Source organism: Xylocopa sonorina, chromosome 16, assembly GCF_050948175.1.
Source record: "Xylocopa sonorina isolate GNS202 chromosome 16, iyXylSono1_principal, whole genome shotgun sequence".
Taxonomy (NCBI): domain Eukaryota; kingdom Metazoa; phylum Arthropoda; class Insecta; order Hymenoptera; family Apidae; genus Xylocopa; species Xylocopa sonorina.
This window is the reverse complement of record NC_135208.1, coordinates 3,776,476-3,802,212: the sequence shown is the minus strand read 5'-3', so window position 1 is coordinate 3,802,212 and position 25,737 is coordinate 3,776,476. Positions and strand designations below refer to the sequence as shown.

Here is a 25,737-nt window from a genome sequence, read left to right as displayed (position 1 = left end):
CGACAATCTTATATTTTAAAATTAGTGGAGCAACGACAAGTGTAATGTTATATGGTATTTTATACTTATTTTTCAAATCAAGAGGTATATTAGGTTTGTTTAAAATTAAATTGCTTTCATTTTTAATGTAAATCACCAGAAATTTATCCAAATATTATTTAGAAAGAAACTGAAATCAGGATAAAAGGAAGTTCTATTTTCGAAAGCGTCCGCGAAGTATATAGATAAATTCCTCGCATTCCAAAGTTTGTTCAGGCTTTTGCGAGGCCAGCATCTAAGTAGATGAGAATGTTATTTCTGTGATTGTTGATTCTGTGATATCTGAGAAATGTGGTAAGCAAATATGTTTTCACTTGTGTCTAGCAAATGATTTCTCTTTATATTACTACGATAACAATTTCTTTATATTCCGTTATTGAGATTTTTATTTTGCTACTTTCCGTTAAGTAACCAACATATTTTAACCCGCCACTTGTATAAAATTAGTTTTAGTTTGAAACATTTTTAATGATATTTCCGATCTCGCGTTGTAACAATCTGCTGTTTTTCTTATTCTAATTTTTGTATCGATACCGGTTAATTAGTTTAACGTTGTCATTTATATCGAATAATATATATTAGTGGGTATGTACGTGCGTAATAAGTATATAACAATGAAGAAAATTTATTAATATATTAAAATTTAAATTTTAGCTGAAATACAATAATTTTTCTACACTGTACGGAATGGTTATACCGTGGAATGTGTGGCATAGGTTGACAAAAAGAAAAGGTGCTGGATAATCCAAATGGATAACAAAAGCCCATTATGGCCCAGCATCTACAGACGCAAGATCAGCACGAATTTCTACCATTGTGTGATGTGTTATTCAATATAATTTCACTTGCATCGTATTTTTGCGACGTTGTTTTCGACTTTGCAATGGTATATGCCCTTGCACACCATGCTATAGCTCCGCCGATTCTATTTCCTTTAAGCATTATTCTTATAGCAACTTCGTTATTCATTTCTCAGGTTGGTATTTAAATAAGACAGGATAGCATCGATTCTGTACAATTAATCTTTCTCTCCGTTAATTTTAGATTATTAGCGTACGATGGTATTTATGGGGTGCTAGAGGAAAATTAGCTGGTAACACTACAACAGATTATAATATCAATGAAAAAAAAGATAGTGGAAATTGGACAATATGGTGTGTCCTATTGCTTCATTCCACTCAAGTTGGAGTATTATGGAGATACTTCAAATTATTTATTCCAGTTAATTTAACTTATGTTAAGCATGAGGTGAGGGGACAAAGACAACATAGCTTTTAATTACTAAAGGTTTATGTTATAATATGTTACTGCAACAACATCTTATAGAGAGATTTATGTAAAATCCTTTCCTTTGAAATAATCATTTTTATAAAGTTTCTGATTTTACTCTACTAGGTGAGAGAACTTTGTGTTTTGCGTCTTATTCATGCATTTTGTGAAGCTGCACCAATGTTGCTCCTGCAATTATACTTATTATCGATTGGAATTAATAATGATTCATCTGCTGATGTTGGGAAGACAAAGGAGAGTGAAAGCAGAGAGAGTGATAAGTTAGCAAAACTAACTGCAGTATCTGCTGGTTTATCTTTATGGAGTGTATGTTGGGCGGTAGCTAGCTTTAGTAAAGGAGCGGCACGTCTTCGTAATTTAGAGCGTTTGGTTTTGACGTGGCTAGGTGTGCTGGCACAACTAGCATGGCGTTTAGGAACTGTAAGCGCTAGAGTTGGAGTATTAGTAGCTTATGCTTCACTCTATGGTGGACAATGGTTATTGATCGTCATGGCCCTCCACTGGTTGTCAATGTTGATGTGGTTGTTGCTTACACCAGATGGACTTTTTCACGGCGGCGAACATTTGCCTATCATACGGAAGACATCCTTAGCTTCGCTCCTTGCATTCGTTTATATATTTGCATATGTAAATTTGCATGAAACGAATCATCGTCAAAAAATGGTAAGCTTTTAATATATTATGGAAATACAAAGAAAATCTTTCCAGTTTGTAAAACAATATTTTGAAAAATAAAAGGTATAATATATTTATTACGTATTTTTGTCATCTTTCAATTATTCCATTTTTAAAGGCACATCTATAATATATAAATATTATACTATTAACTTCCATCTCTTGGACCTACAAAATAAAAAATGGACTTGGTCAGTTTTTATTATGTGGGCACAATATATTTTTCTTTTCCTTTTTAATATAACTATTGTAAAATATGAATTTGATGCAACATATTCTATGCATTCATATAGGTAATTTTTTATACGGTGATGTTTTTGGAAAATAGTTTGCTTATTGGTGTATGGATAGTTGGAGTCAACAGAACTGATCTTCTTCCCCACCAACATTATCCAAATCCTGTTACTTTAGTACTTTCGTTATTAGCTTTATTCTTTGGTGGTATGTTTTTCATGGGGCTCTATTATAGGTAATTATAAATCGTAATCTTATTCATTCATTTTACAGATGTATAAAATAATAAACGTCATTGATTTTGCATTGAATTACAGGTTTTTTCATGTACGAAGATTAAGGTACGAAGCTGGTGGTAGAATGACGGCCTCGAATCTCGCAGCGTTATCAAATCAGGTGCGGGATTAAGCGTCAAAACGAAATGTTTATAAATGTTATAAATACTTTCTAACAATAAAATTATATTTGTAGGATAATATGGTAGATAAACAAGTAGATTACACGGAAGACAAAAAATTGAATATGAATGTTGGTGTGAGAAGAGTTAAACTGAGCAATGGTGGAATACCAGGGGTATTTAATTGTCGTTTTGCCAATCCATCCGTAGTAAATACGAATCGAAAGAAGAAAAAACCAACAACATTTGTACCTCCACCTCCGCCACAATCTCAAAGTGGAACTGTTACAACTTCCATGAACACGGTCGACGATACAAAACAATGGTTAAGTGTAAATACTAATTCACGTCAATTGATACCATTCTGGAAGAAATCCATAAACTCCAACGTGATTCAGGTAACACTGAATGATCTTTTAATAAGATAAAAGATCGCAGAGGGCATAAATTAAATTCTATTCCTAATTTTATATATTCGTCTATTCTTTCCTTGACTCACATTAAACGTTCATTGTTTCGTGGTAGAATGATCATTTGAATGAGCAAAAAATTGGGACCGATATTGGAACTGCGGGCTCTCTAAGCGTGAATTTAATAAGGGAAAAACTTCAAGAGAAAAAACAACAGCAGCTGCGAGAGTTACGAGCTATACAAGAAGAAATAAAAGAAGGGAAATTATTCCCTCCGCCATCAGCTTCAGCATCGTCATTCTCATCGTCGCCCGCATCGAATCAACAACCACCGCCTAATACAAAGTTGCACACTTCTCCTAGTTCTCCTTTATTTACATCTGCACCATCGGTAGGCGATCAAAATGGAGTAACACTATCTTCATGGCCACCGGTAAAGATGCATTGTCTTTTACCTCCGCCACCGTCATCTTCTTATTATCCAAACGTTCATCCTTCAAATTCGTGGAGGACGACACAAAGAGAAAGAGCGGACACCCCAGAAATTTTACTCGCGCCACGATGTCTTCCGCATCATTTTTCCCACTGGGCACCATCTGTTAACCATCGGTAATTGAAATTGAACTGAGTGAATATCAACCAGTTGAAATCTTGGAACATTTCTTCGCGTGTCAGACATTTCAGGTCTAGCTAGCTCTAGTGGTGATATTTAAAAAACGTGGACTTAGTCCATAATTTCCTAAGTATTCGTTAATGAAAAGTACTCCATTAAATAAATAATCACCGAGATCCAGACTGTTACTGGGCAATAGATAAATAAATTTAAAAGATAACAATAAATTCTTTGTAGATTACGTTCAAGTCAAAATGGTGGAGAAGAGAGTTCTAAGGGCGAAGGAGAGGTAGAAGGGGAAATTAGCGACATGGAAGGTAGTCAAGTGTCCTTACCTCGAAGTTACACACTACCCCGTGAATTTAAGTATCATCATCCAAATAACACTGCCAGAGAACGGGAAAAACGTACAGGGAATAGTAAAGTCACAGCTTCACGTTTTTATTTGCCTTCTACTAATAGTTCTGACGGTACGTTTTGTAAGATTATAATACAATATTATATTTTATATTGAATCTTGTAAAATATACATATATTTTTAATATTTTACTTAGGCGACGTAGATAGTGCAGATAATGAAGAGGAGACGGATTCTGAAGTACATTATCGTATGAAAAATAATCATGGTGAAATGCAACAGCAACAACGATTCGCGTTCGAGGAAAATAGTAAAAATGATTTTTTGAATTCTAATCCAGATTCTACGATGGCTGTCATTATGTCTGGAAATACTTATCTAAATAATACTCAAGGATTGCTTCGACCGAATCAATTGTTTAGAAACAGGGTCAAGCATGAAACGAAACTTTGAAGCTTTCATGTTTTTATTGACATACAATTTTAAAGATTGTATAATAGTTAAATGAAAAGCTTTTTGAAGCAAAAAGTTATACATGATCTATTTTTATAAAAAAAGTATTCACTCTTCTGTGCTCATCTAGTGCCTCTTTACGTCCATATTAGCATTCTTAAAGTTTAAAGATACGATCTATAATTGTATATAGAACAGATGTGAACATGGATCTTTTTCAGATAGTAGCGTTACATTTGTTCCTTGTAAATGATGGAAATTATGTATATACAAATTTAATACATGTCGAATAACCAGGTACGTTATTTAAATAATTTACGCATAGTATTCATTAGATTTTTTATATATACATTATTTTGATAGGATAAATTATGTAAATAAATGAGATACTTACAATTATTATATTTATTTCATATTTAAAAAGTGGGTGTTTTAATTTTACAATTATAAAGAATTAAAAAAGAAAAATTATTATATTTCAGTCTATAATTCCTATTTATATTCATATAAATGGCTTATAGATCTATAAATTGTGCATCTGTACCAGATTTTAACAATATAATATTAATTTTGTGCAGAAATTATTGGTTTAAGGACTCATGATAAATTAAAAACAAGTATCTTATTTTGTATATCCCGATTGGTTAGGTTGAGAACGTATATATTTTAAAGAATAATTTCATTTTTGAAATTCTTCGTTAATTCTTTATGCGGCAAGACAATCGAATTCAATACAATTTTCTCTGCTGCCAAACGTACACTAGTACCTGAAATATAAACAAGAAAAATATTATAGGTATATTTTATATATTTTGTTTAAACGATCAACTAAATTATTTACCGAGAATTGTTATAGATGGATTCAACTTCCCATTGATGTTAAACAAAGGCAAGTTCTCCGTTTTTGCAAATGGTTTATCAGGATTAGGATCGCATGGTGTTCCTTCAATTCGTGCCCATTCTCCCACATAACTGTTTTTCCCCACTATACTATTTAAAACGATGGAATGTGCCTGAATGTGGGCTTTGGCTAATATAATTGATTCTCTTATTCGAACACCTGGAGCAATCGTTGCATTGGGACCTATACTCACATTTGGACCTAGCTGTAAATTAAGTATTTCGCAAGATTCATATCTTACTTTTACTTTTCAAATTGGAAAATACGCACACAACTTTTTTTTCTAAAATTCTTTACCACTGCTGTTGGATGTACAGTAGCAGAAGGATGAATGTGAACATCACCAATAATTTGACAGGGTCCATTAACTGCAGAAGCAAGACGGTTTGGATATTTCGCCTTGTACAGAGTTAAATAATGACGATTAGCATATATAGCAGAGCCTGCAGTTTTAACTTGTGACCACCACCTTAGAAAAGGTAAGGCGAATAAACGGCCGGTGCCTGCTAATCGCGTTAGTATATCTTGTTCCAGTGATATGTGAGCCGGATCTTTACCATTACCATTGAAACGCCTATCAAACAATCCTGTATTATTAAAATCATTATTACAAATCGTTAAGAAACAATTGGATACCTTAAGCCACGTATAGTCATTACGCGGCCAGCAGATCTGTGGGCCATTTTTCAAGATCAAAGATGTCCCGCGCAATGTTTACACATAACTTTGAGAGGCAAAGAATATGCAATTTTTCTCAAACTATTATGTTATTTTGATGTCCCAGGACTCGATATACAACATTCAAGGAGTGATTTCTGAGGTCGTCCCAAGTAACAACTTTTCCCCTTACCAAAATTTTCAACTTAGGAATCACCTTAAATGTTGTCTGTTGAGTTCTAGGATATCCTGATATGTACATGTATTTACATGAAATTTTCTTGATTCTGTCCTGTGTAAAAGACATCGCCCATGGTTTGGAAAATGTCTAAAGAAGCAAGATAGATCCCGCAGTTAATCAAGGTTGAAACAAACGTTGATGGTTTTTCTACATAGTGAGTAACTTGTCCTTCCTTGTCAAGAACCATACATCCGTAATTCAGAGATTGCTGTCTTGTAGCTTCAGTAGCCATGATAGTGAGTAATGCTTGTTTCTCCTCGTGATACTTTACTATTTCTTGCAAGGAAAAATCAGCGCACACATCTCCATTCATCACAAAGAAATACGTAGATCCACCAGATCTTATTTGATCACGAAAATGATATAAACCGCCAGCCGTTCCTAATGGTGTAAACTCTTGAAGATATCTAATAGTTATATTATATGTGCTTGTCATTTCTTGGATAAATTGGGACAAATCACTTTCAGGGTATGATCCAATTATCAATATCTCGCTAAGATTTTCCACCTTGCAGCATGCCTCTATATGGTGCTGGATTACTGGTAATCCAGCAACTGGAAACAATGGTTTCGGTATATCCAACGAAAGTGGTCTGAATCTAGTTCCTAATTAAAAAGAATATTCAATTCTAAATGTAAAATTTATATCCTATTTTTCTAATATTACTATGCATGTTTAAATGTAATTTGAGGTTATATTTCTTTGTGAATTGTACTATTACATTAGAAATATTTACATTATAACTAAGCAAACCTTTGGAAGGGCCTCCAATTAGTATAACGGATTTCAATATCATTGTTTACAAATTATACAAAGTTTTCATATAACTTTAGCAATGTTTGATATTGTGGGTGATGAAACATATAGTAGTACATATACTGATAGATTTAAGAACACTTTCAAATTTCCAATCTATAAATTCTATTTCAATGAGCAGGATAAGATAAGACTTTGGTAGGTGTTTCTGATAAGCAACAGAACAAAGCATAAGCATAGTATATGATTTCAAAAATTCTTAAAAACAATTAAATTATAATTTGATGATTACTTGCTCTTATAAAGAATATATTGGACTTTATAAAATAGTGATACAGCAATATAAAAAGTTGATACATACATATATATATATTACATCCTAACTGTGGGTAGAAAACAATTCTATAGTAATACGAGCGAGATTTGGAGAACACAAATCAACAGTTCAATGGAAACACATAATACAATCCATTAATACTTGTACTAATGTGTGTAGAAATCTTAATAAAAAACTGTACTTTGTACAGTTGTTGTACAGTCAATATTCAATTAATCGATGTTAAATATAAAAACTAAGTTTCTTTTGATAACTTATTATGTAGGATTAATGTAGCAATTGTTCGACCAAGTTATTAAATTTTGTTTTACATGCTAGGTAATGCCCAATTCAAGAATTTCATAGCGACCTCAAAGCCTAGAAAACATGCTGCGTTTGCCGGAAACGCGCGAAGCATCACAGGTACACATCCTTTGTATAATGCTTTTGGTCCCTCTTCTTTTAACAATTTTACGCACACATCACGGATTCCACGTTTGAAAGTATTATCTGGGGCTAAATGAAACGAGTAATAATAAATTAAAATCTATGTTTGTGATAATTTTTATCAAAATGCATATTTTAATACAAACCACTTTGTAAACGACTTTTTAATACATCAGGTGGCATTCCAACAATCCAATTTGCGATGCCAGCAAAACCACCAGCAACAATTGTCTGAAGAATTCCTACTTTACCATCTTCAGAAGACATCCACTTTTTCAGACATTCGTATGTCATAAAATACATCCCACTAGCAGGAACATCTGAAAATTTGGTATAAAAAAAAGTGAGTACATCTGACGTACGGTAGAAAGACGTGATAAGGAAGCTATGTATTTGGAAATTTGTATAACGTTTGTATAGGCAAAGGATATATGGAAAATAGAAAAAAAAAAAAAAAAGTAAGCTCCACCTGAATGTACATAATTAAAGTATCATGTGTAAACGTTATTTATAATTATGAAACAAGAATAGTGTGTGTAGGTTGTTAGATAGAAAGCATCCTGTTTGATAGGGGACATCAAGGCAGATAGATAACAGTTAACAATATTCAGTTTCCTTCAAACCAGCGTACCATCACTGGTTTTAAGATTTCTCTCTCTTCAATTCTCAATATCTTCATATACAGACTATGAGGATTACGTTAATTCTTATTCTCACTCTGCTGGTACATATTTTTTTCTTTATCTAAAACGAACAAATACAAAGGACAAAAAAATTATATTTGTCATGTTATTCTGAAGTTCACTAATGTCTTACTGTAGCACTGAATTTATTTAAAATGAACTGAACAATAAATTAACAAATAAACCTGTATTTAGAATGAGTGCTTCGGGCAAATAATCGATATTGGCGATATTTGGGAAGCAAAATGTCCACCAGGCTGTTCGTGTGAAGTTCAGAAATTTGCTGATTTACCTTTACATCGATGGATCAGAACTAATCAAAATCAAGTATGAAAGTTAATGCTATAATTTTCTTTTTTAACGTTTAATTTTAATTCTTCTCTCTAACAGAACGTAACTAACGATGCCACTTTCGAATTTGAATTTGACGGGGATCATTCTGTGATCCCTGAATTTTTGAAGGTAGCAATTTGCGTTGTAGCCGAAAACTACGAAGAACTTCTGTACACACTTCCATCTGATATTCAAGTTGGTATTATGAAACTTTTAGCAGTATAATTTTTAAGCATTCCAAAATGTGTAACGTGCCTTTATTTTAGGTGTTTACAATACTTCAATCAAATGTAGAAGATTTTGAGATTCTTTTACAATCTACAACGTTTCAACGTTTCACGGATTTAATATCTTTAGATATTCAAGGCATATATTACAATGCAAAACCAGTGCAAAAAAATTTGAGTAACAACAAAGGGAAGCAAGGAGGAATTATTTTGTCTGTTGACTCTTTGTATCCATTGGGCTTAAATCTTCTTTATTTGAACTTGGAGCGTGTTAAATTAATTAGTTTGAGTCCAACAAGAAAAGATAAAGCTAATCTCGTGGTGAAGCCAATGCACATAGCTACCAACGACGAAATTAGCAATAAACAACTATTGAATAACATTAGTCAAAGTGCTGGGCACAGACTTATATTTTTAAGCCAACAGAATAGTGGAGAAAGTGATGACAAAGAAATACTTCCTTACGATGTTTATAAACAAGAAATGGAAGGTTACAGAGAAACAGTTGGACTTTTTACTGGTTTGGGAGCTTTAACTCATTTAAGAGTTTTTGATTGCGATTTAAAAGACATATCGTGGCATATGTTTGACGGTTTGAATAATCTTGTTCATCTTGCATTAGAGAGAAATAGCTTAAAATTTATTCCAGAATTTTGTTTTTATGGTACACCAAATTTAAAAGTACTCTCGCTTGCAAGCAATCAGTTGCTAACACTTAAAAGTGTTGACCTAGCTGGTTTACTGATGCTCGAAGATCTTGATTTAAGGGGGAATAACTTGACATTTTTATCAGAATTATCTTTCCCACCTTTTCCAATGTTGAAGATAGCAGATTTCAGGGAGAATCCTTTGGATTCTATATTTCCAAGGTATTTCAATATACATTTTCTTATAGTAATATATAGAGAGTGTCTCCGTACTCGAGAGAGAAACGTTTACGAGACGATGATTCATTTATTATTTCAGTACTTTTGAAATTATGAATACGACACTAAAGCTATACCTAGGTGGTGAGGATTCGAAATTATATCTACAAAAAAATTCTTTTCTGGGACTTCGTCGGCTTCAAATGTTACATCTGTACAATTTGGAAATACCTGTGTTGGAACGTTTTGTGTTTCAAGGGATGCCAGAACTCTTAGAATTAAGAGCACGTGGAAATATTTCGAACATCGAGTTTGACGCTTTCGTGGATTTAATCAAATTAATAAATCTTGATTTGAGCAATTGTCACATTCGCAAGATATCCATGGATGCTTTTTATGGTTTAGAGAATGTTAAACGTATAGATTTATCGTATAATGAATTAGAGTTCATTCCACCTGGTCTGTTTGGCATACAGCAACAGAAAAAGCTCAGGGAAATTATTCTTTCCAAAAACAAATTGACCTCGCTGCCATTGGATTTTTTTAAAGTCCTTCGAGCTCCAAGCCAACAAACAAAATTGACAACCGTCAGACTAGATGGCAATCCATGGGATTGTACTTGTTCCATGGTCACGTGGAACCCTCAATTAGTAAGTTCATAAAAGTTCTCTTCGCATAGTCTTCCGTGCAGCTTTTGTTAATTACTTTTTATAAGATTCAATTGATTGAAAATTTTTAATCGCATCTTAAGTGAATAATTAAAACGGTATGATCGAATGGTTAATCGAAAATAGGTAAACAGGTTACGAGAAACAGCTCCAAGATGTTCGACACCTAGAAAGCTGAAAAATTGGGGTGTTTTTTATGCATTACGCAAAGGTGGTTTGGAATGCAGAAACTTGAAGAGAAGACATTTAAAAAAGGTTTCAGCAGAAAAGAACAATTATGAAAATAATATCGTCAGTTAGCTAATACCTTTTCTTTTAACTTACAATCAATATATGTGTATAGAAAGAAGAAGTTTAACTTTCAGTAATTTTTAGTCGTATAATAACAATATCGTGTATAGCTAAACACGCAAGAAGTAAAGAAGTTCTTAAATAAAACGGAATGGAAATCTATGTTTTGAAGTTATGATGTTTGAATTATTATGAAAATAATGTAGAAGAATAGGTGATTTTACATACCTCTCAGAAGAGTTGCACAGGTACCCTTATAAATATTTTTAATCCCTCCTTCTTTATAAAGTTGCTTCGCGCAATCGATAGGACCACTATACTTTGGCTTTGTATCGCTGTGTTGCACTTGTAACAGACATTTTATTCTTTCACCTGGTGCCATTATAACAGTTGTAAAGATTCCGCTGAACGCACCAGCATAAAACAATTGTAAAAACGTCAATTCTTGATTGTCAGATTTCCTTACTAACTGCTTTCCGAGTCCAAATCCGTAGAAACTTATGGCAAATATTGGAGCTACACCACATAATGGTGCACCCATACCTAAAGAAAAAATAGAATAGAAGAAGTTTAATCGATAACTTTTTAAGGGCCCTCTTATATAATTATGATCAAGATTAAATGATATGTACAAACCCTTATACAAACCGCGTATTCCTTCTTTCGCTATTGTCTTTTTAGCGCAATCTATTGTTCCACTGTATAAAAGTGTTTCATTCGGACCTGGCACAGGCATGGTTTGAAGGCGAACCTGTTCAAAGTAATTCCCTTTAAAGTATTATCATTATTGTACATTATTTGTACAAGGTGTTAATTTAATTTTTTTGTTGTTTTTGCTACTATTATCATTATCATTCTTATCATAGTTGTTACATAACTGTTTCATTAAACTGCAACCAGATTTATCTAAATCCAAATCCATGACAAGCTTAATGGCACGTACAGATTACGTACATAATTGATAATTCGATTTTTATTTACGTACACGTATTGATCATTGATTTATCAATCGATGTAACCTTACCTTTATTGTATCTAGAGGATGACCCGCCACAACGGTACATATTCCACCGAAACCTCCACTCAAGAAATATTTAACAAGGCTCTCTTTTTCCGACATTTTTTTCTGAAAGTGTAATTAGCAGAATTTAATACCAGATAAGATGGCTATCAGTGCTATTCGAGATTGAGTCTTTCTTAAACTCGTTAAGAAATTAAAATAAACTTAAACATTAATTGGAATAAATTATGTGACCATTGTACAGTCCATACGTCTTAATTATTTAATAAACGTTACATTTATCGTTACAGCAGAAAGGTAGAAAGTTTTATAACCTTTTAAAATTTAAAGAAGGGTTAAAAGAATATGTAGAAAAGAATATATAGATAAAAAATCGAAACGCAAAATCGAATTGAATCGAAACAAATTTGATGGGATTGGAAGATTAAAAAAAATAAATATGGTTAAATAAAAATGTTATACGCTATGTACGTGCGTACGTATGCGCGCGCGCGTGTGTGTATATAATGTGTGTGTGTGTGTGTGTGTGTGTGTGTGTGTGTGTGTGTGTATGTGTGTGTCAGACGCAAAAAGTTTTAGCAACGTATCGAAGCTGAAATTTTGTATGAAAAATATCAATCTAAAATTTATCTGTGGTTTGCTAATCTTTGTTTTATATCGTAAATGATTTAATGTACACATCGTGATTGTGTCACACTACGTTTATGTGGTAATAGTTAACGTAACTCGACAAATGTGAATAAGTGTCAGAACCGTTTGGAGTTATTATTTAGTTTCTAATGTCATAATGGACGTTCTATTTTCTGTACCCTTATACTGATATTACTTAATTCAGCTAGTTATTTTTCTACAGATTGAGGTATTACTGGTACTAAAGTAGATTTAGTTTTCTACATTTTACTTGACCTTGCCTTAAATGTCAACAAATTTGGAAAATTTATGCGATACAAAAAAAAGCAATTACATCAAAGTATAATTTTGCTGTGTCTTTGTAATTTCTGGTCTGAAATTTCTATTTACCTTTCTTTATATTTATTTGACAACACGGTTGTATACTTTCTTTTTTACCTATGACATCTTGTACATATTGTAGAAGTAACAACAATGTCTGAGAAAATTGCATCTAATCAACCACAGCCTATCGTTAAGATAGGTCACTACACACTTGGACAAACATTGGGTGTCGGAACGTTTGGTAAAGTAAAAAGTATGTATGTTATTAATCTCTTTTGAATAAACTTTCGTCGCGGTTTCCTATTTGATACGACAAAATGAATTCAAGAGTACAAAGTATGAAACTGTGTAGAAAGTATATTAGAAATGAATTATTTATACTTTTTTGTAGTTGGAGAACATGTTTTAACAAAACATAAAGTAGCCGTGAAAATTTTGAATCGCCAGAAGATCAAAAGCCTGGACGTGGTTGGAAAGATTAGAAGAGAAATACAAAATCTTAAGCTATTTAGACATCCTCATATCATCAAACTGTAAGTAAAAATAACATACGTATTGCAAAGTATTATATTTTAGAAAATGTTTTTTTGCGAATTTAGGTATCAAGTTATAAGTACGCCTACGGATATATTTATGATAATGGAATACGTATCGGGTGGAGAGTTATTTGACTATATTGTTAAGCATGGTAAACTGAAGGAATACGAGGCACGAAGATTCTTCCAACAGATCATATCAGGCGTTGATTATTGTCACAGGCATATGATAGTCCATCGTGATTTAAAACCCGAGAATCTTCTGTTAGATCATAATCTACATGTAAAAATAGCAGATTTCGGTATTTGGACATAGATGGGATTTTTAATTCTGTTTTAAATGAAATTTTATAATCATATAATTTGTAGTATGAGATGTCGATGAATTTTACAAAGTATTATAAAAGTATTCTAATTAGTTTTCATCATTTTCAATGGAAACTTTTATAAGCGTTTTCTACATCAAGTATTAATCGATCACTATATTCATTACATTTATCGATCTAACGGTATTTTAACTAATAACAGGCTTATCGAATATGATGATGGATGGAGAGTTTTTGCGTACTTCCTGTGGTTCCCCTAACTATGCAGCGCCGGAAGTAATTTCAGGAAAATTGTATGCTGGACCCGAAGTTGATATTTGGTCGTGTGGAATAATACTTTATGCTCTGCTTTGCGGTACTTTACCATTTGACGATGAACATGTACCAACACTTTTTCGTAAAATAAAATGTAAGTGATTCGCGTTATACAGGAGTTTATAGTGTGTATATCATTTTTAGTCGAGTTCATATAACAACATTTAAATACTGTTATTATTTATTAAAGCTGGAGTTTTTCCGATTCCGGAGTACCTGAATAAAAGTGTTGTAAGTCTTTTATGCCACATGTTACAAGTGGATCCTATGAAAAGGGCAACCATTGAAGATATTAAGTATGTTGTTATATTTTACATACGTGTCTCAAGTTTTACTTTGTATCTTATGAAATCTTATCCATAATTTAGGAAACACGAATGGTTCCAAAAAGATTTACCTTCGTATTTATTCCCGTCGCCTGTTGAACAGGATTCTTCTGTAATCGATATAGATGCGGTGAACGAAGTTTGTGAAAAATTCAACGTAAAGGAAGCAGAAGTTCATTCTGCTTTATTAGGTGGAGATCCCCATGATCAATTGGCAATTGCGTATCATTTAATCATAGATAACAAAAGAATCGCGGATGAAGCTGCTAAAGCAGAATTGAAAGATTTTTATGTAGCTTCTAGTCCACCTCCTGTTGCTTTCAGTCCAAATGATGCAAGTAGCAGTCCTTTGAGACCACATCCAGAAAGAATAGCACGTAAGTACATTTTGCAGATCTTGAAGAACTGTATTTTTATCTTTTTGCGCAAAATATAAAACATATTACAGCATTGCGAGAAAGACAAAGTTCTCAAGGAAGCACGTCATCTTCGACACAAGGTGCTCGAGGTACACCGGTAAAACGAGCCAAGTGGCACTTGGGAATCCGTTCGCAATCCAAACCTAATGATATCATGAACGAAGTTTACCGAGCTATGAAGGCACTTAATTTTGTAAGATTTCCCAGGAGAATTGATTTTGAGAAAGTCGATTGTAGCGAATGCGTTAAAGGTATCAATTGTTCTTCTTTTAGGAATGGAAAATCATAAATGCTTATAGCGTCAGAGTACGTCAAAAGAATAAATTGACCGATAGGTATAGTAAAATGTCGTTACAACTTTATCAAGTTGATTATAAAAGTTATTTATTAGATTTTAAATCCTTATCGAATGAAGAAGAGGATATTGGACAGGGTAAAAAATTAGAGTAAACGTTGTTATTTTAACCCGTTTATTTTTATATAAATTGTTGAAAATCTAATCATATATATTTTAGATCCTACGCTTCCACCACCTCAAGCTACAGGTCACCATACTATGGAATTCTTTGAAATGTGTGCAGCATTAATTACACAGCTGGCCCGATAATCTTGCTGTACAATATAAATCATTCAATGAATAATAATCAGAATAATGTTTACATTTTGTTGTACTTTGTACAACGTGTAATAACGCAGTTTATAGGATACAGGGGATGTTTTAGATGGGAAACAATATCAATTTCTCAAAGAGGTTGAATGCAAGAACCGAAAAGTATAAAATAAATCCATAGAAAACTAAATAATATTTTTTTATACCCGGCCATTTTAATATTTTATGAAAAACTTTAAGGAAGAGGAAAAGAAGAGGAGAAGAAAAGAGGAATATTTTTGTTCGTCAATGTTATCAACATTTGTGTAAATATATTGATAAATCGAACCAAGTATTTTCTATTCAACTTCCTTGGAATAAAATAACAGCAGTAATAGCGATACCATTAATTATATTCTTAAAATTCTATAAATTTGTATATATGAATTCTACATTACTACCAACAGACATACAGAAAAATTTATAACTCGTGTCAGTTTTTCAATGAAGTAATATTATATAAATTTATATAAATTGTCTGATTTCATTATTTTATTCTACGAGAAAGTTGAAAATACGTATCATTTTTTGTATTAGTTCTTCTAGCGTTACAACAGATAGCGCTGGAATAAATAAATAAATAAGTTTCCATTCTATTTATTAAAATGGAATACATGTGCGTGCGCGCGCATACACGTGTGTATGCGTGCGTGCTGGCAATCACTTTAAGCAGGGTGCAAGTTCTAAAAGATTTTTGTGTGCTACCTTTTTTGCGAATGAGCAAGCTGCATTTATTGTGTACAGTATCTCGGCAGATAAAAGATCGGTCGAAAGGAAGCATCTACTATATTCGACGTGAAGGTGAAACCTAGAACTCGAAGAAGAGTACAAATTAAAGGTTTACTTTGAACATGTTTGCAGACGTTGAAACAGATACGCAACTTTACATGAAATTATTTGACAAGTGATTCTCTGTATCAAGTCGATCAACGTGATCGAGACGAAAGGTTTTTGAACGCATAATAATATATACATATTATATCATTTGTATGGAGGAATAGCACGTTTTTACGGATTTGAAGACTGTCTTCTTAAATACTGCATCGAAAGAGAGAGAGAGAGAGAGAGAGAGAGAGAGAGAGAGAGGGGGGAGAGAGGGGGAGAGAGAGAGAGAGAGCTGTGTTTATTTTTACTATGCAGACTTTTAAACCAGTTCGAGAACGGTGCTCTTTGATATTGCAGGATTCACGGGAAAAAGAGTGGGACGTCGGGGACTTGCGTTCGGAATTCAAGCCCGAGTCTCCGTCCCGGACAAGGGCGCTATTTGCTGCGCCATCGAGGCCCTGTTGCGCTTTTTCCTTTTTCCGGGTCCCTTTCTCGCATACATGAGAGTGGCGCTCCCGATTCGACGTATATTGATCAACAAGTGCAGCATTTAGAAGTATCGATTTTGACGGATTAATCTAGATTACTTGCAAAAAAACAATGGCTGCTACTTTCGATCCATATGACAAGTCTAGGTAAAAATAAATTGGGGACTTTTTAATCGTATTACATCGCATCTCGAATTTCATTCCGTTAATGTAATTAAACGATAGACATCGCAACAATAGACGAATAACCTTAAACTTTTCAGTATGCTGCTTTGTTAATACTACCGAGATAGAAAAGAAAAATTGTTGATTTCCAGAGATTTTTCTTTGCAAATCATTTCATATAATTACAATAGAAACAGTAAAGATTGTACATCTTTAAATATATGCTTTGTGAATATGGTTAAATTTTTGTTTTCATTAAATCTTATAGCAAAGTATTATAATAGATGTTAAATTGTACAAAAATATCTTTTTATTATTGTGTTTTCTTTTAGTTGGTATTTTGGTGCAATGTCAAGGCAAGATGCCTCTGATTTGCTCATGGGTGAAAAGGAAGGTGGCGTATTTTTAGTACGTGACAGCACGTCGATACACGGAGACTTTGTTCTATGTGTACGAGAAGATAGTAAAGTTAGCCATTATATTATAAATAAAATTCAGCAGGGTGAACAGATACGTTATCGGATCGGAGATCAAACGTTTTCTGATATTCCCAACCTCTTGGGTTTTTACAAATTACATTATTTGGACACAACACCGCTGATCAGGCCTGCGCCAAAAAAGACGCAGAGGGTAATAGCAAAATATGATTTCGAAGGAAACGATTCTGATGATTTACCATTTAAAAAGGGTTCGTACACTTTAATATTTAATTTATTTTAAATACACGTATAACGTACATCTATGGTAATCGAATTGAATGGTGTTATTTTCTTCTTTTTCTATTTCCTTAAATATCTTTACATTTTTATAGGAGAAATTCTTACAATTATATCGAAAGATGAAGAGCAATGGTGGACTGCTAGAAATAGTCTCGGTGAAACTGGTTCGGTTCCAGTTCCGTACGTTCAAAAGTACGAAGAAGATAGTCATTCGGTGATTGAGAATCATTCACGTCCGGAAAGCGGAGGAAGTTCGGCTATGAATTCAAATTCAGTTCAAGTTTCTGCTTGTCAAATGTCTCATCCAGAAAGTGGACAAGGGACTACCCGTAGATCGAATATTCAGCGAACATTGCCTGCCTTCGCGAAAGTAAAACAAGCTAGGGTACCAAATGCGTATGATAAAACTGCCCTAAAGTTAGAAGTCGGTGATGTGATAAAAGTAACAAAGACTAATATAAACGGCCAGTGGGAAGGTGAATTGAACGGCAAGATTGGCCATTTTCCATTCACACATGTTGAATTTGTAGATAATGAAACTGGAGAAGACAATAATCAAGAGATTTAACGGAGGTCTTCCAAGTATGATGAGTAACAAAGTTGATTTAAAGGAGAATTCTAACATTGGCAGTTTAATTTTGTATTAGCAGCTATTTTATATGTACCGGTACATAAAACCAATATATTTCTAAAATCTATAGGTAATAAAATTAATTTCATGTATGTTTCGTGACAACATTTTTTATCAATTGTTAATTGTATGCTGTATTTTAAATGTGCAAAATTGGTATGAATATTTTTCTAGTCATAAGGTAATAATGGAAAAGAAACATCCACTCATCAATTAAAGCAGCTTCCTCTTAAGAGTTACAAGAACATTCCGCTTGTCTTTTTTCTTACAATTTTGTACTTTTGTACTGGTACATATCGTGCTGCTTAGCCATAGGTTGTGCCACTAATGGAGCAACAATTTCTATTAGAATATTCTATTTGACAATGGAGCTGTTAACCACATTACAATTGTAATTATACATAAACTACGCTAACTCTGTATTACTACTATGTAACTATATATAAGTTGCGATTGCTGAATAACTTTTTTAAGAAAGCAGAAACTGTGAATTTACGTTTATAAGTGAATGGTATTACCTTGTCTTGATTGTAAGTTATGCGAATTACTTGTTAATATGTAATTATACGGAATGCAAGAGCATTTAGTTTTGTAAAAAATAGTAGTAACTTTAAAGTTTTGCTTTTTATATATTTTTCGCTTTATATGTATTAGATTTATTTTAGTAGCAGTCATACATAAGTTATTGTAAATTATACATTATTGATACATGACTGTATAAGTGAGCAATTTCGAGATTCTTCATAAGATCAGGAATTTTGAAGATTTCTTTAAGAATATTTTAACTTTAAAAACATTAGTATAAATATAATTATGTATGTATAAATACACTCTAATATATATATATATATAATATATATATATATATTTACATATTATTATATATTTGTATAAATTGTAATTTTATCATACACTTCAAACGATCATTCTCAAATGTTTTTATATGATGAAAAGACTATTAATTCGCGTTTGAATTAGGTATATGTAAGTTTTATGTACGTTATGTATAGTTATACGAGGAAACAATTGTTATGTTCTACGTTTACATGGGTGCAACTTATAGATCAAATTATTTCTCTAGTAAGATGATTCCAGAAAAATATTTCCAATTGAAAAGCATTCATGATTGAAGATTATAATTAAAACGGTACATAAATTGTACAATATTAATATATATGCTAAAATAAATTTTCTTGTTAAATTATAATAGCAATTACACATATAAATTGCACAAAAATTTTTACGATACATTTTAGAAAATTGAATCAAAGAGGGATGATCGATTTCTTAGTTCCTAAATAATTATAAACTAACAATTTTGATATATCGCCGTTTGCTATTCTTTTTTTCTCCTACTTATAAATGAAAAGTAAATTGAAATATTACAATAAAATTGATTGTTGGGTGGGAGGTGGGAGGGGGTGGTAGAGTAGAATACGAATAATATTGTGAAATAATATACGCTTGTTTTTATAATTTTATGTATATGCATGTAAAAGATTAGCCAGTATTAGAATCGCGCAAATTTTTACAAAAATTTGTAACAGTTGTATAATTTATATTTTAATTTTAAAAATATGTAAAAAATGAGATATGAAAATGAAAAATAAAACTATAAGTATGCTTCTTACAGATACGTATATAAATGACAAATAATTTAATGGGATCAATTCGTTTTCATCGCCATTGTACGCTATTTCTGTTAAAATTTTAACTCTCCCTTTCTGTATGTATGGTTTGTATATTAATTGATATCACAAAAATTTATATTACATCTAAATGGTGGATATTATGAATGGTTTGTTTGCAGGCTCTAAGGGAATCTACCAATGACAAAAAAGAAATACACGCATGACGTGTAGTGTTTGTTTTTTTGTTCCAGGTATTTCCGCCATATGCCTTCACGATTTCTTCCCGCCAAATTCCTCATTTTACTAAACGCCAACAAGTGGTGAGATTATCGGTGACAGCGACAATTGGTGCTATTTGTTTGAATGAACTCCTGTTAATGTAACGCGAAGTGAATTATATTTTTCGCTTCATCTTCGTGGATTGATGCATTGAAAAGATAAATACAACGAGATTCTGAATTTTGTCAAAACTTTTAATTAAAATAAACGCATCAAAATGTATGTTAAAGTGAGAACAATGGATGGTAAACAGGAGGTAATATTAACTATTTCCAAATTGACGGAGGTGGAAGATTTTAAGGTACTTATCTTTGAATATAGAATACTTTTTAGATGAAATAAAGTCTTTATATTTCTGTGTTATTTATAATTTTATCTTTAATATTTGCTACAGCTAATGGTACATTTAAATGTTTACATTCCTTAATGGAAGCACGTATAGTTTATATGTGTTACGTTAGATATATTTAGTTTAACTAATACTTTTTTTTTTTTTAGCATGAAATTGAAAAGGAATTACACATAAAAGCTGATCTGCAGAGATTATTCTTTCGTGGGAAACAATTAGAAAATGGTTACAAATTATATGATTATAATGTTAATTTGAACGATGTAATTCAATTAATGGTGAGAATACAAGTTGACGATGCAGAAAATAAAGCTACCTCAAGCAGTAGAGTTAGTACTACTAGTACTACTACTACTACTACTACTACTACTACTACTACTACTACTACTACTACTACTACTACTAGTACTACTACTACTACTGCTATTAGTTCTAATTCAAAACAAGAAGTTACGGATAATTTTAGCGAAGAGGAACAATTAGTTGAAGCAGAAAGTCTATATTACAAAGTAGGAGATGCGGTCGACTGCCTTGATCAAACTTATGGAGCTTGGTTTGAGGCAATAATATTAAAAATCTTAAAAAAAGATGATAAACTTATTTACAATGTACAGTGGGAATTTGATGATAAAGCTCCACTTTTCAATGTACCTGAATCATCAGTAAGACCACGTGCAAGGCGTCTTTTACAATTTGATACCTTGAAATTAGGTCAGAAAGTAATGGTAAATTACAATGTTGATGACCCTAAAGAGACTGGACTGTGGTATGACTTTACAATACTAAAGATAGATAAAAAGCGAAGATCAAAAGAACTAACCGGAACATTGCATATCGGGAGGTAAATTTCATTGTTCAATTTTAACGCGATGATTTGATTTAATTTGATTTGATTTAATTTAATTTAACTTGATAAACATTATTAAAATGCATACCTCTATTTTAACAGGGAACAACCACTTGAGAATCGTAAAGTGAATCCTAAAGGTGAAATTTTTGCAATAGAAGAACCAAAACTTCTTAAAGATAGGACTCCCGAGGATGAACAACATATGATTAGTAATGGTAAAAGAAGACGTGTACAAGCTAGTTGCGATGCATGTTTGGATAATCCCCGCAAAAAGTGCAAGGAATGTGGTTGTAGAATCTGCGCTGGGAAAGAAGATGAGCATAATCTTCTACTGTGCGACGAGTGTAACTATGCGTACCATTTAAATTGCTTGAATCCTCCGTTGACGTCTATACCCGAAGAAGACTACTGGTATTGTCCAGAATGTAAAAATGATGAAAATGAAATTGTGAAGGTTAATTACCGTACAATAAAATTTCACTAACTAAATTCATTAATTTATTAATTGATTATGTAAACGATTATTTTTTCCTAAAGGCAGGTGATAAATTGAAACAAACAAAGAAGAAAACTAATGAAAATAATAATAGTAAAAGAGATTGGGGTAAAGGAATGGCATGTGTGGGAAGGACAAAAGAATGCAGTATAGTTCCACCCAATCATCGCGGTCCTATACCAGGAGTAGAAGTTGGAATGTGTTGGATGTACAGAGTACAAGTAATTGTTACTCCAATGTGTATTATTAATAATATTTAATGTATTTATATTAATCAAAATTAAATGGTTAGGTGTCTGAAGTTGGAGTGCATAGACCGCATATAGCTGGAATACATGGAAGGGAAACAGATTGTGCGTATTCTATTGTATTATCTGGCGGTTACGAGGATGATATCGATAACGGTGATGAATTTATGTATACTGGTTCTGGAGGTCGAGATTTATCAGGTAAATTATTTATCTATAAAAATGAATCGGCTTGGCTCCGCAACTGCTAACGCATTTTCTTTCTAAAGGGAACAAGAGAACAGCTGAACAGAGTTGTGATCAAATATTGACTAGAATGAATAAAGCGTTGGCTGTAAACTGCAATGCAAAGCTGAACGCAACAGTTGGTGCTACAGCTGAAGATTGGAGAGGCGGTATACCCGTAAGGGTCGTAAGAAACTTTAAGCTCGCTAAATATAGTAAATATGCACCCCAAGAAGGCAATAGGTATAGTTATTAATTCTTTTAGGATTTATCACTTTGATAATTCTCATAACGTACTTTTATTTTAGGTACGATGGCATATACAAGGTAGTAAAGTATTATCCAGACACAGGTAAAAGCGGTTTCCGCGTATGGAGATATTTATTAAGGAGAGATGATCCGGCACCTGCACCCTGGACTAAAGAGGGCAAAGCGCGAATAGCTGCTCTTGGTTTGAAACCAATGTATCCAGATGGATATTTAGAAGCAATGGCAAAGAGTAACAATAAAACAAACAAAAAACGAAATATACTTACGGAGGGAGATAAATCTACCAGTTCACGGAACGAAGAGCCACCAAAAAAGAAGCAGAAACGCGAATGTTACGAATTAGAAAATGAAGTGGTAAAGTATATCGAGAAAGATGAAGCAAATGCTAAGTTGTGGGACGAATGTCGTAAAGCTTTGCCGGATGGTAAATCGGCGTTTTTACAACAAATTTCGGAAAGGTATGTCATTTTTTACATCTTTAATAGCTATTATATTTGAAAGTTCTAATCATTTTTAAATTGCAGATTTACATGTCCTTGTTGTTTGGAACTTGTCTATAATCCTGTCACAATTTCATGCTCGCATAATATTTGCTTTAACTGTTTAAAACGCAGCTTTTCCTCAGGTGTACATTATTGTCCATCTTGTCGTCATTTATTGGACAAAAATTATAAAATGGAAATTAATCAACCTTTATCATCTGTTTTGTTACTGCTCTATCCCGGATACGAAGGTGGCAGATAACATTAAGTTTTTGTAAAACAATAATTACATTGGAAATATGAGTTCTCATTCCCAGAGATTTAGATTGTATTAAATAATATTATTAGACACAATTCGTATTTCAATAATGAAATGTATTAGGCAATCATAAGTAATGTTATAATATACACGTAGCGGATGACGCATAGTATAATATTTTATTGGTACCAAAAAGCTTGCTGACACGGTCCACTGTAGTTACAGTAATCAGTTTTATTATTTCAATATACTTGTAATATGTAATTGACTGGCAGCATTAATATAATGAATTTTCGTTCATCCGAAAAGGAAGAAGTTCTAAAGGGATTAAGAAATACGTAAACGTTAATTATTCTAGTACTTATTTTATTTTATTGGTTTCTGATTTATATAATTTCGATATTCGTATTTATATGTGGTGTAAAATTTGTATGCGTATCAATGTGTTCACAAATGTAATTCAATAACATTAATTCTAACTTGTGTAATTTAGTGAATTGCCTGGATGAATTTCCTTTTCTTCTTGGTTGGTATAATTTTTTACAATAATAACAAATATATCTAACGAATATTATTTTAAATTTAGGATTTAGCAATCAAATGCTTCGATCTTTAATAGATAATACTGAAATTTTTCCAAGCTTACACGTAGAAATGAAACTATTTTATTCTTGTCTTTCATCAATAGGTGGAACAACTTCGCTTATCCATCGAAGGTATTTTTCACTTCCATTTTGAATCTATGATAAAATCTTATTTAATTTTTATCCTTATTAAGTTGGATATATAAAATATATATTGATATATAAACGAACAATACTTACAGGTACCGAAATCACTTCGCAGACTTTATATGGATGGTTTTCCCTGTTTAAAATCGATTCAATAATAATTTCAGCGCAATCTAATTTAATAATACATATTAAAGTATATATTTACATTACAAATTTTGTTAAAGCAGCCACTGTATCTGTCCTTGTTTTTATCATCTAAAATAAAAGTAGGAAATATATCAAAGTAACTATGCAGATTCAAACTAGAACGTAAACAGATGTTAGGTCATGTGATAGTCATGTTTATATTTACTAGCAGAAGTTCGTTGTCTTCGTTAATTTCATTTTCCCATTCGTACCTGTGAAACAATGATCACACTATTAAATGAGATGCAAACTTGTTATTATTTAATATTAGAAATACGTTATACTTACACAGATGTAAGTCCTGGTATAATATTGACGCATGCGGCCAATTTATTTTTTACTAAACCACTGTAAATCAATTAAAATCACGTAATTATTTTTTAGGAAAATAATTTGTGTAAGTGGTAATTTTTAACTTTTACCGAGCCAAATTTTTGGCAACATCTTCTGCTGGGACTGTGACATACGCAACAGAATAAACTCCAGCAAGATTGCTCATATCTCTATAGGTATTCGCAGCAACAATTTTGCTTAAACAAACGAACGTGAGTAATTTAAAAATTGGTTTACACGGTAGTATAAAAGACATTTGTCCGCAGTTTCAAGAAGCATAACATTCTCTACTGACTGGAAGATGAGGGCAGAGACATCTAGCTTGAACATGTTCTGGAATCGAATCGAATCGACGTTTAAAAATCAATCGATTATTCAAAAAGTTAGTAGCTATGTTATTCTCGATTCTTTCATCGAAAGAAGAAAGAAACGGTTACCTATTTCGTACGAATTAATAAAACTGAAAAATAAAAATATTTGATACAATTAGAACGATTCCATATTTTGAATAATTTCCTCCGTACACAACTTTGGATCAGGAGTTTACGGTAATGTCCGTATAGTCATATTTCTTTGTAGTTGGTAGATAATTATGGTTAATTTATTTTTGCCAGAGAAAAATACAAACAAATGATGCTATTTGCGTGTAGGCCTTATATTTAAATATAGTGTTACAATATGTAATAAGCAGATTTTCATAAATTATGGAAGACACGGATTTTTTTTCTCTTACATCGTAGAATCACATAAACATTAAGCGTTGGTTAATTTTTTTCTTCCGAGAAAGTTCTTAACTACCGCACTTATCGTATAAAGTCTGCGTAAGCGAACGTGGTCACGCATTTATGTATCGTCGAAAGAAGAAAAGAAGATGTCGAGCGAAGATGGAGTCAGAACGGCGTATATGCACACTCGCGTGACAACGTTGGTCTGCACAGATATTATTTAATTCGCTTAACGTTTGATAGTAACACTTACATAGATACATATATCATATAAACTATTTACTCAATTTCAATTTTAAACATATACCGTGTTACATTCTTAAATATATTTTACACTTGACAATTTTATTCGGTACTGATAATTATATTATTTTCAGGTTCTTCAGATTGAAAGAGAACTATAGGCCTTTTAAATGAAAAATCATACATGTTCGATTAAA

At 32.4% G+C, this 25,737-nt stretch overlaps 8 protein-coding genes across 10 annotated transcripts; 5 read left to right on the top strand and 3 right to left on the bottom strand.

Annotated features, from left to right (window-relative positions):
- The first annotated feature begins 164 nt into the window (after positions 1-164).
- Positions 165-4,785, top strand: LOC143431064 (uncharacterized). The gene is made up of 10 exons (XM_076907567.1): positions 165-333; positions 694-1,015; positions 1,084-1,287; positions 1,435-1,992; positions 2,298-2,473; positions 2,556-2,634; positions 2,710-3,033; positions 3,161-3,654; positions 3,896-4,128; positions 4,213-4,785. Exons 2-10 carry the CDS (start codon positions 809-811, stop codon positions 4,467-4,469), a joined length of 2,532 nt encoding a protein of 843 aa, XP_076763682.1. The 5' UTR covers positions 165-333; positions 694-808; the 3' UTR covers positions 4,470-4,785.
- A 278-nt stretch (positions 4,786-5,063) lies between these two features.
- Positions 5,064-7,124, bottom strand: Gmppa (GDP-mannose pyrophosphorylase A). The gene is made up of 5 exons (XM_076907541.1): positions 7,023-7,124; positions 6,298-6,874; positions 5,668-5,944; positions 5,311-5,575; positions 5,064-5,236 (listed from the first exon to the last, which is right to left on the bottom strand). Exons 1-5 carry the CDS (start codon positions 7,063-7,065, stop codon positions 5,136-5,138), a joined length of 1,263 nt encoding a protein of 420 aa, XP_076763656.1. The 5' UTR covers positions 7,066-7,124; the 3' UTR covers positions 5,064-5,135.
- Positions 7,125-7,628: 504 nt separating this feature from the next.
- Colt (carnitine/acylcarnitine carrier protein colt, mitochondrial) lies at positions 7,629-12,015 on the bottom strand. The gene is made up of 5 exons (XM_076907388.1): positions 11,881-12,015; positions 11,493-11,607; positions 11,085-11,399; positions 7,935-8,108; positions 7,629-7,857 (listed from the first exon to the last, which is right to left on the bottom strand). Exons 1-5 carry the CDS (start codon positions 11,974-11,976, stop codon positions 7,670-7,672), a joined length of 888 nt encoding a protein of 295 aa, XP_076763503.1. The 5' UTR covers positions 11,977-12,015; the 3' UTR covers positions 7,629-7,669.
- On the top strand, positions 8,304-10,925 carry LOC143430913 (uncharacterized). Its single transcript, XM_076907387.1, has 6 exons — positions 8,304-8,512; positions 8,667-8,798; positions 8,862-8,999; positions 9,071-9,900; positions 9,998-10,547; positions 10,692-10,925. Exons 1-6 carry the CDS (start codon positions 8,477-8,479, stop codon positions 10,863-10,865), a joined length of 1,860 nt encoding a protein of 619 aa, XP_076763502.1. The 5' UTR covers positions 8,304-8,476; the 3' UTR covers positions 10,866-10,925.
- A 419-nt stretch (positions 12,016-12,434) lies between the features above and the next one.
- On the top strand, positions 12,435-15,556 carry Ampkalpha (AMP-activated protein kinase alpha subunit). Of its 3 annotated transcripts, none has more exons than XM_076907568.1 (10): positions 12,435-12,512; positions 12,971-13,084; positions 13,223-13,364; positions 13,431-13,669; positions 13,896-14,102; positions 14,199-14,304; positions 14,377-14,711; positions 14,783-14,946; positions 15,027-15,186; positions 15,269-15,556. In XM_076907568.1, exons 1-10 carry the CDS (start codon positions 12,482-12,484, stop codon positions 15,358-15,360), a joined length of 1,590 nt encoding a protein of 529 aa, XP_076763683.1. In that variant the 5' UTR covers positions 12,435-12,481; the 3' UTR covers positions 15,361-15,556. The 3 variants fall into 3 exon arrangements, with proteins under 3 accessions (XP_076763683.1, XP_076763685.1, XP_076763684.1); XM_076907570.1 differs by lacking the exon at positions 12,435-12,512 and adding an exon at positions 12,634-12,753 and having other exon boundaries at positions 12,974-13,084; XM_076907569.1 differs by lacking the exon at positions 12,435-12,512 and adding an exon at positions 12,744-12,753.
- Positions 15,557-16,522: 966 nt separating this feature from the next.
- Positions 16,523-18,700, top strand: Crk (Crk proto-oncogene, adaptor protein). Its single transcript, XM_076907571.1, has 3 exons — positions 16,523-16,862; positions 17,213-17,568; positions 17,692-18,700. The coding sequence occupies exons 1-3, from the start codon at positions 16,828-16,830 to the stop codon at positions 18,165-18,167; spliced, it is 867 nt and encodes a 288-aa protein (XP_076763686.1). The 5' UTR covers positions 16,523-16,827; the 3' UTR covers positions 18,168-18,700.
- A 1,446-nt stretch (positions 18,701-20,146) lies between these two features.
- Uhrf1 (ubiquitin-like with PHD and ring finger domains 1) lies at positions 20,147-23,725 on the top strand. The gene is made up of 9 exons (XM_076907572.1): positions 20,147-20,441; positions 20,639-20,829; positions 20,917-21,330; positions 21,439-21,793; positions 21,877-22,056; positions 22,128-22,284; positions 22,353-22,551; positions 22,617-23,036; positions 23,103-23,725. Exons 1-9 carry the CDS (start codon positions 20,358-20,360, stop codon positions 23,320-23,322), a joined length of 2,220 nt encoding a protein of 739 aa, XP_076763687.1. The 5' UTR covers positions 20,147-20,357; the 3' UTR covers positions 23,323-23,725.
- A 154-nt stretch (positions 23,726-23,879) lies between these two features.
- On the bottom strand, positions 23,880-24,860 carry Cuta (cutA divalent cation tolerance homolog). Its single transcript, XM_076907455.1, has 6 exons — positions 24,662-24,860; positions 24,528-24,587; positions 24,406-24,451; positions 24,259-24,308; positions 24,144-24,186; positions 23,880-24,059 (listed from the first exon to the last, which is right to left on the bottom strand). The coding sequence occupies exons 1-6, from the start codon at positions 24,826-24,828 to the stop codon at positions 23,985-23,987; spliced, it is 441 nt and encodes a 146-aa protein (XP_076763570.1). The 5' UTR covers positions 24,829-24,860; the 3' UTR covers positions 23,880-23,984.
- Between the last annotated feature and the right edge of the window lie 877 nt (positions 24,861-25,737).